At 37.1% G+C, this 13521-nt stretch overlaps 2 protein-coding genes across 3 annotated transcripts; one reads left to right on the top strand and one right to left on the bottom strand.

Annotated features, from left to right (window-relative positions):
• The first annotated feature begins 740 nt into the window (after window positions 1–740).
• On the top strand, window positions 741–7368 carry LOC116032508 (transmembrane 9 superfamily member 1). The gene is made up of 12 exons (XM_031275101.1): window positions 741–1009; window positions 2263–2455; window positions 2536–2640; window positions 3525–3542; window positions 3643–3731; window positions 3805–3957; window positions 4235–4369; window positions 4444–4610; window positions 5021–5115; window positions 5239–5612; window positions 6366–6639; window positions 6928–7368. The coding sequence occupies exons 1-12, from the start codon at window positions 926–928 to the stop codon at window positions 6993–6995; spliced, it is 1755 nt and encodes a 584-aa protein (XP_031130961.1). The 5' UTR covers window positions 741–925; the 3' UTR covers window positions 6996–7368.
• Window positions 7369–7913: 545 nt separating this feature from the next.
• LOC116032996 (MLO-like protein 4) lies at window positions 7914–12790 on the bottom strand. Of its 2 annotated transcripts, XM_031275753.1 has the most exons (15): window positions 12559–12790; window positions 12053–12110; window positions 11697–11926; window positions 11503–11619; window positions 11350–11410; window positions 11183–11271; window positions 10828–10902; window positions 10632–10717; window positions 10483–10532; window positions 10361–10401; window positions 10072–10242; window positions 9933–9968; window positions 9331–9398; window positions 8480–8540; window positions 8031–8390 (listed from the first exon to the last, which is right to left on the bottom strand). In XM_031275753.1, exons 1-15 carry the CDS (start codon window positions 12682–12684, stop codon window positions 8031–8033), a joined length of 1629 nt encoding a protein of 542 aa, XP_031131613.1. In that variant the 5' UTR covers window positions 12685–12790. The 2 variants fall into 2 exon arrangements, with proteins under 2 accessions (XP_031131611.1, XP_031131613.1); XM_031275751.1 differs by having other exon boundaries at window positions 7914–8390; window positions 10361–10532.
• Between the last annotated feature and the right edge of the window lie 731 nt (window positions 12791–13521).

The following is a 13521-nucleotide window of genomic DNA, read 5'->3' as shown; positions in this document are numbered from 1 at the left end:
ATTTTTATTGACTTTGTTATGAGTCTATAAAAATTCGTATGACAGACATGTATAGACTTTTAAAATATTTTTTCATATTAAAAAATCTACAAAAGTAACTCTAAATTCAATATACCATTACAAAATATTTCATAGCTTTTATTAGTACATTACTTATAATTTTTTTACAAAAACATTTATAATACATAATATATTTTTGAGAAAAGGATCAAATAGGCTCTCGAACATTTCATAAAAAGTCAATTAGGTCCACAAACTTTTAAAAAGTGCAATTAAACTCTCAAACATGGTAATTCGAAGTAATGAAGCCCAAAAACCGGTAATTGACCTGTTATCACCTGTCATTTGCAAAATCCGGCCACCGAATCGTCGCCGATCGCCAGAAAGAGTTAATTACATTTTTTTTTGTTATATGACTATTAGGATTTGCCGGTCTGGTTAATTTCAATCACTTTCAAAACTAACAATCGAACTAATTATTTAATTTTTTTTATCAATTTGGTCTATTTGCCCAAATTGTCAATCGTGAATTGAAATTAACAAGAGTGTAATTAACTGTAGAATAAAATTACAGTATAAAGTAGAATTAAACTCATTTTATTTGGACCGCATGTTAATGATATACATAATTTGGGAAAATATAAATTGGGGTAAAGAAATTCTCAAAAAAAAAAAAATTGGGGTAAAGAAGAAAGTGTAAAATTACAAAAATGACTCTGCCATTTCTATATTTGGAAAAAAGCAGAGAGTATTTATGAACTTCGTTTTGCCGGAAGTACGGATCTCTGTAGTCTTTATCGTGTCGTGATCCACCGAGCAAAGGCAAATCGGGTCTTAATCCTCATATATACACACCTCATCTGCTCTTCGCGATCTACATCTCTTGCGAACTTAGATCCACGCCATCGGAAGTACGGCGACAGTGATGTTGCACGCCGTCGGAATACTCTCTTTCCTCGCCGCCGTCCTCGTCGTCTCGCCAGTGTTGGCTTCCGAGTCCGATCACAAGGTGAGATCCTCTTATAGCTCCTCATTTAACGGGCCTGAAAAACCCTAGTTTAGCCTGCCTGCCTGCCATTTGTTGTATTTCACTAGATCTTTCAGTTAAAGGCAATATTTTTTGGGGAAAGTAGGCGGGGGAGGGCCGGAGAGGTGTGCCTCCGACTTTGTATGATCGGTTGTGTTTGTTTATATTGATTCGCCGGGAGAGTATTTGCTCGCTGAGGATATAGCTGGACTCTTATTTATCTCAATAATATCAAACTCTCAAAGACTATCCTTTGATCGCATAACGCTTATGGACTCGAGATACACGTATGGTCCCTTTTGAATGGCTTTATTTTCAGATCATTCAGGCTTCTCTATGCTCTTAAACATTTTTTCTTGATATTTGTATAGGATTACGAAAGACCTTGTGATTTTAAGATTGATATTGTGAACTGTTTCAAGGACCGCAGACACAGTTTGAGAAGTTAGTTGAAATGCTGAACTAATTAAGCTGTTTTGGAAATATCTCTAGGAATTTGTTGTGAAGTGGTTATCACAAAACTAATTATTGAAGCTATTTATCTATATTAGGCCAATATGCATTCTGCATATATGGTTGGATGTGTGGAATAGATGCCTTAATGAAGGTAAAGGCTGGGTCATCAACATATAGGATAGTAATCCTTGGGAAAGGGCATGGCATAGTTTTCTATGCAATGAGAGGCTTAAATATTGTGATATAATGTTTTAGACCTTGTTATAAGTTAAATGTGACAACTGCAATGAACCTAAGTTCAGCTAAGAGCCTAAGACTTAATCTCAATCTAGTTGAGGTTGGGGGGCTAAATCCGCCACGAGCCCTTGAGTTATTGTATCTTCAACTTGTGTTCAGTTTCAACCACAATCTGCAGCTTTCTTTCATACTTTATGGTACTACAGTAGACAGTCATGTCACTTTGTTAACCCTGTTCTTTTTTTTTTTTCTTTTTTTTTTTTCCTGAAAATATTGTTAAAAGTGGAACCAATCAATTGGAACAAGTGAGAAGGGAGTGAAAAGATGTGCCAGAGATGTATAAATGCAAAGAGTATTCTTTTTATTTATGGAGAAGGACGGATTCTATTCATTTGTTTTTACATGTCTGTCACTATTCCTAACTCATGCCTGGGCGTAACTTTTACTGCAATTGCAGACAGCAGACTTGTGTCTCATTTATTGTGTTTCAGTTTGGTCTTGAAATTGCATTTGCTGACACCAATTTTCTATTTTGCATGCAGTATAAGCCTGATGACCCCGTTACCCTTTGGGTAAATAAAGTTGGACCTTACTATAACCCACAAGAAACCTACAACTATTACAGCCTTCCATTTTGTCGTCCATCTGAAAATGCTCCTCACAGATGGGGTGGCCTTGGTGAAGTTTTAGGTGGAAATGAACTTATTGATAGCCAGATCAACATAAAGTTTCAAAGTATGCCATTTACTTTTACATGTACTCTATTTGCTTTTGTATTTACTTCAATGATAACATCTATCTTTCTGTTTTTGTAGAAAATGTGGACAAGGGTCATATTTGTGAACTTGAACTAGATGAGACGAAGGTCAGGAAATTCAAGGATGCTATTGAAAACAGTTATTGGTTTGAATTCTTCATGGGTATGAACAAGCTCTATTTTATGGGAATTTAAACTGTTCTTCCAAATTAGTTGTATGTCACATGTGTAAACAAGATTTGCTTTGTGAATTACTCAAACCTCTTGAATTTTATCATACATAGAGGAAGCAAATATTTAAAATGTGCATTGTTATTGACATTGAATATTCTCATAACTAGAGTATTATACACCTTTTGAACCAAAAAAAAAGAAGAAAAAGAGTGATATACTTCTATTGCAAACAATATGATACAAAACCATGATGGGCCAATTTCATTTTAATTGGCAGAATGGCACAAGGGAAACAAGATTGATTTTGTGACATCTGTGTTTAAGTTGGAGACTTGGCGCAATAACTAACTTGTATGCCCGTTGTGTTTAGCTGGTTTTACTGAAAAGAAGTAGCTTATTTGGCAAAAAAACAAAAAATCTTGGGAAAAACTTAACACTTAACATGGGCAACAAGAATATATTTCTGGTGACTGTTGCATATTTAATTTTGTTTTTGACATGGTTGGTCTCCATAGTTGCACAATGTTCCACAAATCATAAGCAAATTTAACTGAGACTTGTAAATGAGAATTATGAGAAGTGTATCTTTTGACCAAGTAGCATGCCATATATGGGCCCCAAACTTTTGTTGGGTTGACTAATTGAAGACAGTGCCATTTAGCAAGTTTTCTGTTTGAACCCAAAATAGTACCTATTCTTTTCTTCTGAGACCATTGAAGTTATACTTGTATAATTCTCATAACTGTATTTATGATCAGATGCTTGAGTTTGATTTTATCTTTTAAAGATATTTTCTAATATTTGCTTATTATTTTGAACCCTATTTCTGATTCCACCTTCTCTTATATTCATGTGTGCTGCATCCAAGCTCAGATGATTTGCCTTTATGGGGTATGTATTCTGTAAGCTCTTCCAATGCACACCTCTATGAAATATTATTCTGATGCTTGTCATGGCACCTAGCTTTTTCTAATCGTTACATTGATCACAGGTTTTGTTGGTGACCTGGACAGGAACAGTGATAACAAACCTGTTATTTTCACCCATAAAAGTATAACAGTTAAATATAATAAAGATCAGGTGTGTGGCATGTTGACTGTTTCTGAGTTTTGCATATGGTTTCTGTATTAATAAATGCTTTCTTTCATTGCAGATCATTCATGTCAATCTCAGTCAAGAGAGCCCAAAACCTTTAGAAGTTGGGAGATCCTTGGACATGACGTATTCTGTGAAATGGACTGAGACCACTATCAGTTTTGCTCATCGGTTTGATGTGTACTTGGATTACCCATTTTTTGAACATCAGGTGGATATTGCACTTTTCATTGTATTTTCACATTTTGTGCAAACCTATCCAAATTTCAGTGCCGCCTTGTCTGAAAATGAGGTTAACACTTCTATTTTGCAAGCCCATCAGTATCTAACATTTCAGACAACCTCACCATTAAGATGTAGTTGATTTGTATGCTTAAATTATATCATGAAAGTTGCTATTTCTGTTGGCAGGTTATAAGTAGAGCCGTAGAGGTTCTATTTTTGCTTGGCATGGAATATTTCATTTTAATGTGTCATCTATTTTGCAGATCCATTGGTTCTCCATTTTCAATTCCTTCATGATGGTTATTTTCCTCACTGGACTGGTATCCATGATATTGATGAGGACTCTAAGAAATGATTATGCCAAATATGCCCGAGAGGATGATGATCTTGAATCTCTGGTATCAATCTTTTATTTATAGATGCTGGAACTTCTGTATCCTTATTTTCTTAACCATTTGCGTCTTACTTTCAGGAAAGAGATGTAAGTGAAGAGTCTGGTTGGAAACTTGTTCATGGTGATGTCTTTCGGACACCCTGCAATCTTGTATTACTTTCTGCTCTTGTCGGTACCGGTGCACAACTTGCGCTGCTTGTTCTCCTTGTCATCTTGTTTGCCATTGTGGGAATGTTGTATGTTGGGTACGTCATATTGAAACCTTTAGTTTGGATTGTGGTTTCTAATTAAATTACTACAAATGTTTTCTTCTGGATCAAATTACTCCACTTTTTCCCCTTTCATTTTAAAATGTGTTTGTATTTTAATAGGGGTCCTCATGGCTGCATATTTTTGCTTACTATAAATCATGGCATCCTTAGGCATTTTGTGATTTTTTATTTTGCATTTTCTTTTTTGCCTGCATATTTTTTTCCTTACTATATTAATTAAATCATGACATCCTTGGATATTTTCTGATTTTTATTTCACAAGTTTTTCACCTGCATATTTTTGGTTTACTTAAATCATGGCATTGTTGGGTAGTTTTCATTTTTTATAGAGAATTTTTCTCACACATTTGTTTCTAAATGTATCATTTATATGCTGGTTTCAGGAGAGGAGCAATTGTCACAACTTTCATAGTGTGTTATGCTTTTACCTCATTCATTTCAGGGTATGTTAGCGGTGGAATGTACTCACGCAATGGTGGTATGCACTTTTTATGTCTATTTATGTCTATTTATGCTTTAATCTAATCTATTACTCCGTAATTCTTTTGCATTGGTTCCTATAAACTTTGGAGAAAGTATGTCATTTATCTCATTGTTACAGGCAAACACTGGATCAAGTCTATGATTCTCACAGCATCACTCTTTCCATTTTTGTGCTTTGGGATTGGTTTTGCCCTCAACACTGTTGCCATATTCTATGGGTCTTTAGCAGCCATTCCTTTTGGCACAATGGTGGTGGTTTTTGTCATCTGGGGATTCATCTCTTTCCCTCTAGCACTACTTGGTACTGTCATTGGAAGAAACTGGAGTGGTGCTCCAAATAATCCATGCCGTGTCAAGACTATACCCCGCCCTATCCCTGTGAAGAAGTGGTACCTGACTCCTTCGGTAGTCTCCATGATGGGCGGCTTGCTTCCATTTGGCAGCATATTTATTGAGATGTACTTTGTCTTCACATCCTTTTGGAATTACAAGGTAACTAGACCAACTTCCTGCTTCCTTTTGGTTTTGATTGTTAGATTGGACATAGTTCTTGGCCTCTAAGCCAATTATTTAGATAGGACTTGAAACTTACTGTCTATGCAACTGAAGGAATGCAACAGTGTAAGTTTGGATTGCAAGATTGGGAATCACATAATAAACCAAATAAAACGAAAAACGTTCCTGATTGAGGCAACCACACCTACTTTATTCTTATTCAAAATATATTAATATTTAACCTGAAAATGAATAGTTGGAGCAATTTTTTTGGGGATGTCTAAAGCTGGTGCCGATAAGAAAGTGTCAGTTGGTATTATTTTGAGCCATGAAAGTCAGTGGTATTGGTTGCTCCTTGATTTACCTGCAATTTCCTGTATGGGATAGATGATGCAGCTAAAATTATAATCTGTATATGCTTATCTCTATTTTTATGCCTTCCATACTAACCTCTTTTGTACTTCTGCTTTTTCTTTGGTATGTTGGTATATGTGTGTGTGTGTGTGTGTGTGTATATTTACAAAGAGGGTAAGGACAAGAGGGGGGTGGGGTGGGTTTACAGATAAAGCAACCCGTGGGCTTAAATTTATGAAAAAGACCTCAGTTTCCAACTTGCACAGAAATTTATTGGTTTTTACACAAGATAAACAAAATTTCCTGTCAGTTCCAAAAACGCATATTCACATTATTCTACTATCTCAAATACCATCTTTCATTTTCTTCTTTTTCACTTCCACATGGTTTCTGCAGGTGTACTATGTCTATGGATTTATGCTTCTGGTTTTCCTGATTCTCATCATTGTTACTGTTTGTGTGACGATCGTGGGAACATATTTCTTGCTAAATGCTGAGAATTATCATTGGCAGTGGACTTCATTCTTCTCAGCTGCTTCTACAGCTGTCTATGTATACTTGTACTCTATATATTACTACTATGTGAAGACTAAGATGTCAGGGTTCTTCCAAGTCAGCTTCTACTTTGGATACACACTGATGTTTTGTCTGGGCTTGGGAATCCTTTGCGGTAATTATAATACTCTTTTAACCTGTTACTTTAGTAGAATCTTAAATCACATGATAAGGTTAGCTGTATGAGACTTGATCTTCTTGGACAGTTTGCAACTCCTTGTCTGCACTTCTGTTAATAACCAATTTTGCATATCCAAAAAAAAATAGAGGAATTTTGTTTCATTTTTTTATGATCTTTGAAATTCCTGAATCCTGATCAAACTGAGACAACTTACCCAAAGAAAAGCAAACCTTTTTGAAGTTTTCACCTCAATGATGTCTTTTATTTCTTACCCGTGTTTAGGGGCTGTTGGTTTTCTTGGCTCAAATCTGTTCGTGAGGAGGATCTACCGAAACATCAAATGTGACTAATTTGTAACGAGGTCTGATTCAGTGCTCCTATTCTGGCGACTAGTCAGAAAAATTCAAGAATCTATTCAAGTATTGGGCACTGGTAATGTTTCAGCTGGATGTTCAGATTTTGTCAGTGGTATGTACCTCTTTTGATTGTGGGGAAGCCCCGAGAATTTTCCCTCTTCCCCAGGATGTAAAAACATAATTTTCGTAGTTTAGAATGCAGAGAGATTACTGTTATTATTTGAGGCTAGCACAATACCAGCTTTACTTGGCATGTAGTATATCAATAGCCTGGCCTGCTCTACACAATGTTGTACTCTAACAGAATTGCTACTTCCTTTTTGTTTTCTATACCGATTTCCATGCAATTAGAAAGTTTTTTGGATCAGCGCCTCTTGTGATTATAGCAATGAACAATTTGTGCTCGAGATCTTCTTTCAATTGGTCTATATTTTTTCGAGCAGTGTGCTTTGGTAGTGCTGCCCTGCCCATTTTTGTTTTTCTGTGCTTTGAATTTGCATATTTTGTTATGCTTTCATATCATCTGCAATCTATGCTGTATTCTTCTCCCATGGAGGAAGTTTGAAAATTGTTACCAGGGGCAGGTGGAAGCTCCATTTGGTTATTGTAATATTGATTCTGTGAATGGCTTATTGTAATACGGAGTATTTATTAAGGGAGAATTGCATTTTTGTCCTCCAACAGGTATAAACTTACTCCTTTGAGTTGTATGCATGACTATTTTTACCCTCTAAGTTAAATGGGAAGTGAAGATTTAAGTCCTTGAATGACAAAATTAGTCACTTTATTAAGTGACATATTGGTGGCAAAAATAGTTTTCGAGGGGTTAAAATCGTCATTTCGTGCATAACTTAAGGGTTAAAAGATATCATGCATTATTAAAATCACAGGGGTGACTAAAGGATAAAAAATGTAAATTTTCATTTATTAATATGGTTAATTGAACGACTATGTGAACTATTACAACAGATCAAACTACTTACAGTCATATTGTTAAGGACAAGTAGGAATCGCAGAATGCCAAATATTTCAAGTCTTCTGAAACAATTGAAGAAGGGTCTCAGGCCTGCCTTCCTCAGTGTCATTAACATTGTCTTCTGCACCATGTTCTTCCCTAAAGGGGAAATCATGTTCTAGTTGGTCCGGATGTACAGTTGGGTCGCCATCCTCGTCCAGAGCGTTTAGGGAGCGCGAAGAGGAACACGGAGACAACGTAAGAGACGCCACGGTGGTTACCTCGTCCCTTTCATCGACTGTCGATTCAAGCGAACATACAGATCTAGTAGTCAAGGTGCCGCGCTTGGATTTCTGTCTAACTCTCTTGCACCAGCTGTGGAGTGATTCCCTGACACTTTCAGCTATCAAAGCCTTTCTGCAACGAGAGCCCATCTGCAGTAGTTCAAGGTACAAGAGGTTTGTGGTAAGATCAAAACAGCTATTTTGGCTTAGTGAAATGGTGATTAGATTGTGTTGCAGACCTGTGAGATGATGACATTCAAAGGAACAGTGCTGTAGCTACACCATAGTTGGACAAGAACCCTGCATTATGCAAGCTAAATTGGTATCCGAAAGTGCAACCAAAGTTGTTGAGAGGGAAAAGTGTGATTTTGGTTCAATTGTTAGCTTTAAAATAATTTTAGCGGCCTATTGGTTTTCTTGATTTGAGCTAGCTAGTTATGGGCAACTTAAGCTAGTTTACTTTTTTTGTGGTTCTTTGCCGATTAGGGTTACAAGGTAGAGTTTACTCAGCGCACACTCTCGAGTAGTGACTGTGAGTTTTTCTTGTCACTCAAAATCATTTTAGCCCTTGACTATGAGAAAATGTCACTCTCAATTATTCCAAATCATTGCAATTTTGGCTCGTCTACTACCAATTTGAAGAAACTCAGTTAGGTATGAGAAAGTTCGCACATTAATCATTAAAATAACATGGTATTTCTTGAAATTATGGCAACACATATACTTTCTCAACCCTAACAAAGCTTCCCCAAACCTTTAAAAAAAGGGTGAAAATCGCAACGGTTTGGAATAATTGCGAGCTAAATTTACTCACCCACGATAACCCTCAACCCTAACAAAGCTTCCCCATACTCTTAGCAAAAGGGTCAAAATCGCAACGATTTTGAATAATTGCGAGTGAAATTGACTCACCTACGATAACCTAACGCTAACAATTGAAGGGGCCAAATTGACACTTTTCCCAACAAGGGAGGGGAAGGCAATATCACAATAGTGCAATACAATATCAAATCCAACCCAAGCATTAACAAGGGTGTCATTGTTGGATATGCCAAGTCTAACTAATATTTACATAGAATGTTGTACATACCCTGAAGTCAAGCGGATGGAGATCATCGCATGATTTTTCATGAAACAAGATCGATCCTGGAATCCCCACTGCCACATGTGCAACCAGAACCATTAACGATACTTTGATGTTGTGGATTCTTGAATTTTATATCAAAACAGGGTTACAGCCACTTTTAGTCTCACAAGTTTGATGGCATTCCACTATTGTACATGACTATAAAAGTTGTTTGTATATATACACGACTTCACCCTTTTTTCCCACTTTTGGTAGAAATGTCACTGAAATCCCATCAGAATTTGTCACGAGACTTGCGAGTGACCAAAGGGCAAAAACGTCCATTCACAAGACATGCTCTCGTAGAAAGTGGGATTTGGTCACATGTAAGTCGGGTACTAAACTCAGTGGGATTTCACTACATTTCTCACCAAAAAGACTCAGGGGCAAGAAAAAAGAAAAAAGATTTATATATTTATAGTGACAATTTTTATAGTCGTGTACCAATAATAGAAAGCCACCAAATTCATGTGATCAAAAAGAGTCAAAAACTCCACAAGAACATGATAAACCAATTGCAATGCTTTGACAGATGAATTATAGAGAGGAGAAACAGAAATTCTCACCAGGGACCAGATGAACGTAGCCATCTCAAAAGCATTCTGCATAAATGACCAAGAAAACAAAAAGATGTTGAACAGACACAACTACTTTCATGTTTCATTTGTGTTCTTGAAATGTATAAAACTTATCATACTATGTTACCTGGAAGGATATAAACTGAATTAAGCGTAACAATATCTCTGGTTTTCCAAACCAAAACAGTCCATCTCGTGGCTTAACTTGAGTTCCGATAAGTGGACCTTTTGGCTCTGCAATTTCAAGCGCTAACAAGGACACAACATGTTGGAGTTTTGTCCCGACCACCATGACAAGCTTGAATGCGAGGAAAGTTTATATTAGAGAGAAACAGGTTGTTTAACTGAAAATCTCGACAACTATAGCAATCTCTAATGTTAAGTGTAGCTCTGAGATCACAGGCGAGATGACTTACAATGACAGGTATAAAAGAAAGCCAGAAGTAGATATTAAGACCTGCATCATATATCACAGTGAAATTTGAAGGTTCAAATACCAAAAAATGTCGAGTTGCATTCCAAAAAACGAACTCTTTACCGTGAATGTTTACAAAGATGCAAATGATAGCATAACCCCAAAGTGGCCAGCTGCAAAAGCAAAACATTAAGCTGGCTAAAGCTTCCTAGAATTCAAAAAAGCGAGAAAAAAAAAATTTCTTCCAATTTGTTTGTTTAACTGATACATACCTGATCCCCACGATTTCGTAAAATTCATCTTCCATGCTACGGACCATATATTTGTGGAAATTATAGGAGAATGGAAGTTTGTGATTCTGCAGAAGTGTAACCAAGAATCACGCTCATCCCTTTTTGCCCTTACTAATGTTTCACAATATGCAATTTATCTTCACACATATAACAAAGTTCGGGCGAAGATACATACAGTGATAAAACCCAATCGCAACGCTAAGTAATCTGACTTATGAATGGAACTCCTGAATTGCCTTAAAAAGCATAGCTGCAATATGAGCAGAACGTGAACTTCAAGAACGAAAATGTGTGCATTGGTTCAAAAGATAAAGTGAAATGTATTTCTTGTAATGCTGAATTGAGTTAAAGATTCAGTTCTGTTCATCTTACTTGTTACGACTAATTTAAAGTAAGCCAATAAACAGGTATATGTGAAGAAGAATCGAGAAGCTAAGTGAAAATTACTAGTTCAGAATATCCTCGTGGAAACCCCGGATAGGATTGAATTTCCATATTTCAATTACACCACACAGAGAATGGACAATTACCATCCAGATTAGAACTCGACTTCGACTCCATGGATGTGATGCATGATGCAGAGCAAAAGTGGATTGTCGCCTCATCACTTTAACCTTTGCTGCTGACAAAAACCGTGTATATCAACAAATTAAACAGAAACGAAACAAGCATAGCTCTTTGTTTTTCATTTGCATACCTTGTAAGTTCATCTCAGCCCCAATGCTAACTTGATTTTCCCATTTCCTCCAACTGTATATCTACAATTACATTTATTCACAACCAAATGATAATAATCCGAGATTTACCCCAACTACCGAACTAAACTGAAAGTGAATTTGAAATTTTGAACCTTGCTCATAGACAAGCCCACTGCAATGCAGCTATACAGAACATGAGTGATGGCAAGAACGAACAGGAAGCGATGAAGCTGTTCAAGGCCCTCAGTGGAAACAAAAGGTTCCCGGCCCTGTAAATGTCTGAAACACATCAAAACAGTTGATCTAAACTCTAAAATTTACACGAAAGGCACGGGGTCGAATTCACCTCTCCACATTGAGGATGTGGAAATGATTGGCTAGTTTCCTTGGAAGAAATATCAGTGTTATTTGACAATATCCAGGACTTTGTGAATTGAACAGTTTGGGAGGTGCCATAATCCTCTTCTGAGCAAATGTAGAATTTACTGCTGAAGAGAGAGGAGCTGACACAAATTTGAGTAATCCACCTTGCCCATTGCCCCAGCAACAAAGAAATAAGCCCTAGCAACATCAATTCTGCCCCACAATACTATTTCAATTAGATTAAAGAGCCACTCACTGAAACAAAAAAGGCACCTCCTTTATGAAGTTCTAAACAAATCTCAAATTCTTCAAATTCTATGCATCAAACCAGTAATTCACCTTCCTTTATCTTCTCCAAAGAAGCATAAAGAGCCTTCCTCCTAGTCTCCTTCAACCACTGCATGCAAATAACCCAACACCACCATATATACAGTCAAGGGTAGTCTGAAAAAGTGCAGAATATAGAAATAGAACCATGAAGTCAAGATTAAAGCTTAAGGTTGGGGCAACCCAACCAAGCTAGTCATGTTACTGAGCACAAGTTACAAGTTCGACTCTCAACCGGAACAGAAACTTCTTGTTTTCTTGGTTTGAGCCGATAAGTATGAACAACTAAACTATTGGTTTGAGCCCAGTCAACTACAGACAATTCAGGTCATTTGCTATTTGTTACTTTGACCGATGGGGTAGCTCAAGTGTGAGCTCGAGAATTCGGGTTCTATTCTCACACGATTTCTCTTGGGCCAGCTCTCGTGCCTCTCTCGTGCTCTGAGCGAGCTAAATGGACTGAAAAAGACTGGTGGACATAACAAACGATTAAAGCTTGAAGTTTGTTGATAACTCACCCTTCCAAACCGGAAAATGGAGCGTTCCACAAACAAGCAAACGAAAACCATGACTGTGATGACTGAAGCCACTGACCACGTGGGAGTCCCCTCCAATGACCTCCCTACTCTGAACGTCTCCTCCATTGTTTCCACAGCTTTTTCCTCTTCCCCTCACCGGGATGGGGAAAAAGATTCAATCTTTTTGTGTGGGAAAATAAAGATCCAGGAAATAAGGGACTGGGTCGGTCACTGTTCCCTGTAGAAGAAAACATTTCCCTTCAATTTTTAATTCTGATGCTATATATACAACTTCTGATCCACCACAGATTCAGGGAACCTTCCTCTCTCTTACTAAACTAGTGGGGAGATTTTGGTTCTGAGTTTTTGGTATTAAAATATGGTAAAGCACAGCTTCATGCATGTGCGTTGGAGTTGATGAGATTTGAATCTCTCTCTAACTTTGTGCTTTTTGGTACCTCCACATGCCAACAATGACGGCGCCTAGTGCCTACAGGGTGCCCACCGCCTCCCTAACTTTGGTTGTTGCACGTGTGGTGTGTGTGTCCATGGAGATCACAGCTCCTCTGCGTTATACCAAAGAGGAAACATGCAAGAAACAATGCAGCCATGGCCACGGGACATGTGACTATTTAGCCCATATAATAGGGTCAAATCCTGAGATGGGAAACAAATTATTTTTGTTGACAAAAATTGAAAGCTTTTGAAAGTTTGATTAATGTGTCAAAAGAGCATTTCAGAGATGCCTTTCTGCATCAGAAAAGCATTTCCCTTTGTTATATTTTACTTTGTATGTAGTCAACATGCAAGAAAAAAAAAATAACAAACGCATTTGGACAGAAATCTATCTCTCAAACGCTCTTTTGCCACTTTAGTCCAACTTTCAAAAGCTTTCCATTTTTATCAACAAAAATAATTTGTTTCCTATTTCAGTTTTTGACCCCATATAATATGGTTGGATTG

The sequence above is a fragment of the Ipomoea triloba genome, chromosome 10 (genome assembly GCF_003576645.1).
Source record: "Ipomoea triloba cultivar NCNSP0323 chromosome 10, ASM357664v1".
In the NCBI taxonomy this organism is placed as follows: Eukaryota; Viridiplantae; Streptophyta; class Magnoliopsida; order Solanales; family Convolvulaceae; genus Ipomoea; species Ipomoea triloba.
Note: the sequence above shows the minus strand (reverse complement) of the source record. Positions and strands in the feature narration are given on the sequence as shown.

Bases quoted from the DNA above. Each gene is read 5' to 3' on its own strand.
- LOC116032508 (XM_031275101.1), top strand. From the start codon at position 926: ATGTTGCACGCCGTCGGAATACTCTCTTTCCTCGCCGCCGTCCTCGTC. The intron at 5,116-5,238 runs GTATGCACTTTT...TCATTGTTACAG, and splicing joins AATGTACTCACGCAATGGTG to GCAAACACTGGATCAAGTCT. The intron at 5,613-6,365 runs GTAACTAGACCA...TGGTTTCTGCAG, and splicing joins CATCCTTTTGGAATTACAAG to GTGTACTATGTCTATGGATT.
- LOC116032996 (XM_031275751.1), bottom strand. From the start codon at position 12,684: ATGGAGGAGACGTTCAGAGTAGGGAGGTCATTGGAGGGGACTCCCACG. The intron at 10,243-10,360 runs GTAAGTCATCTC...CTCGCATTCAAG, and splicing joins TTTCTTTTATACCTGTCATT to CTTGTCATGGTGGTCGGGAC. The intron at 9,969-10,071 runs GTAACATAGTAT...TCATTTATGCAG, and splicing joins TTCAGTTTATATCCTTCCAG to AATGCTTTTGAGATGGCTAC.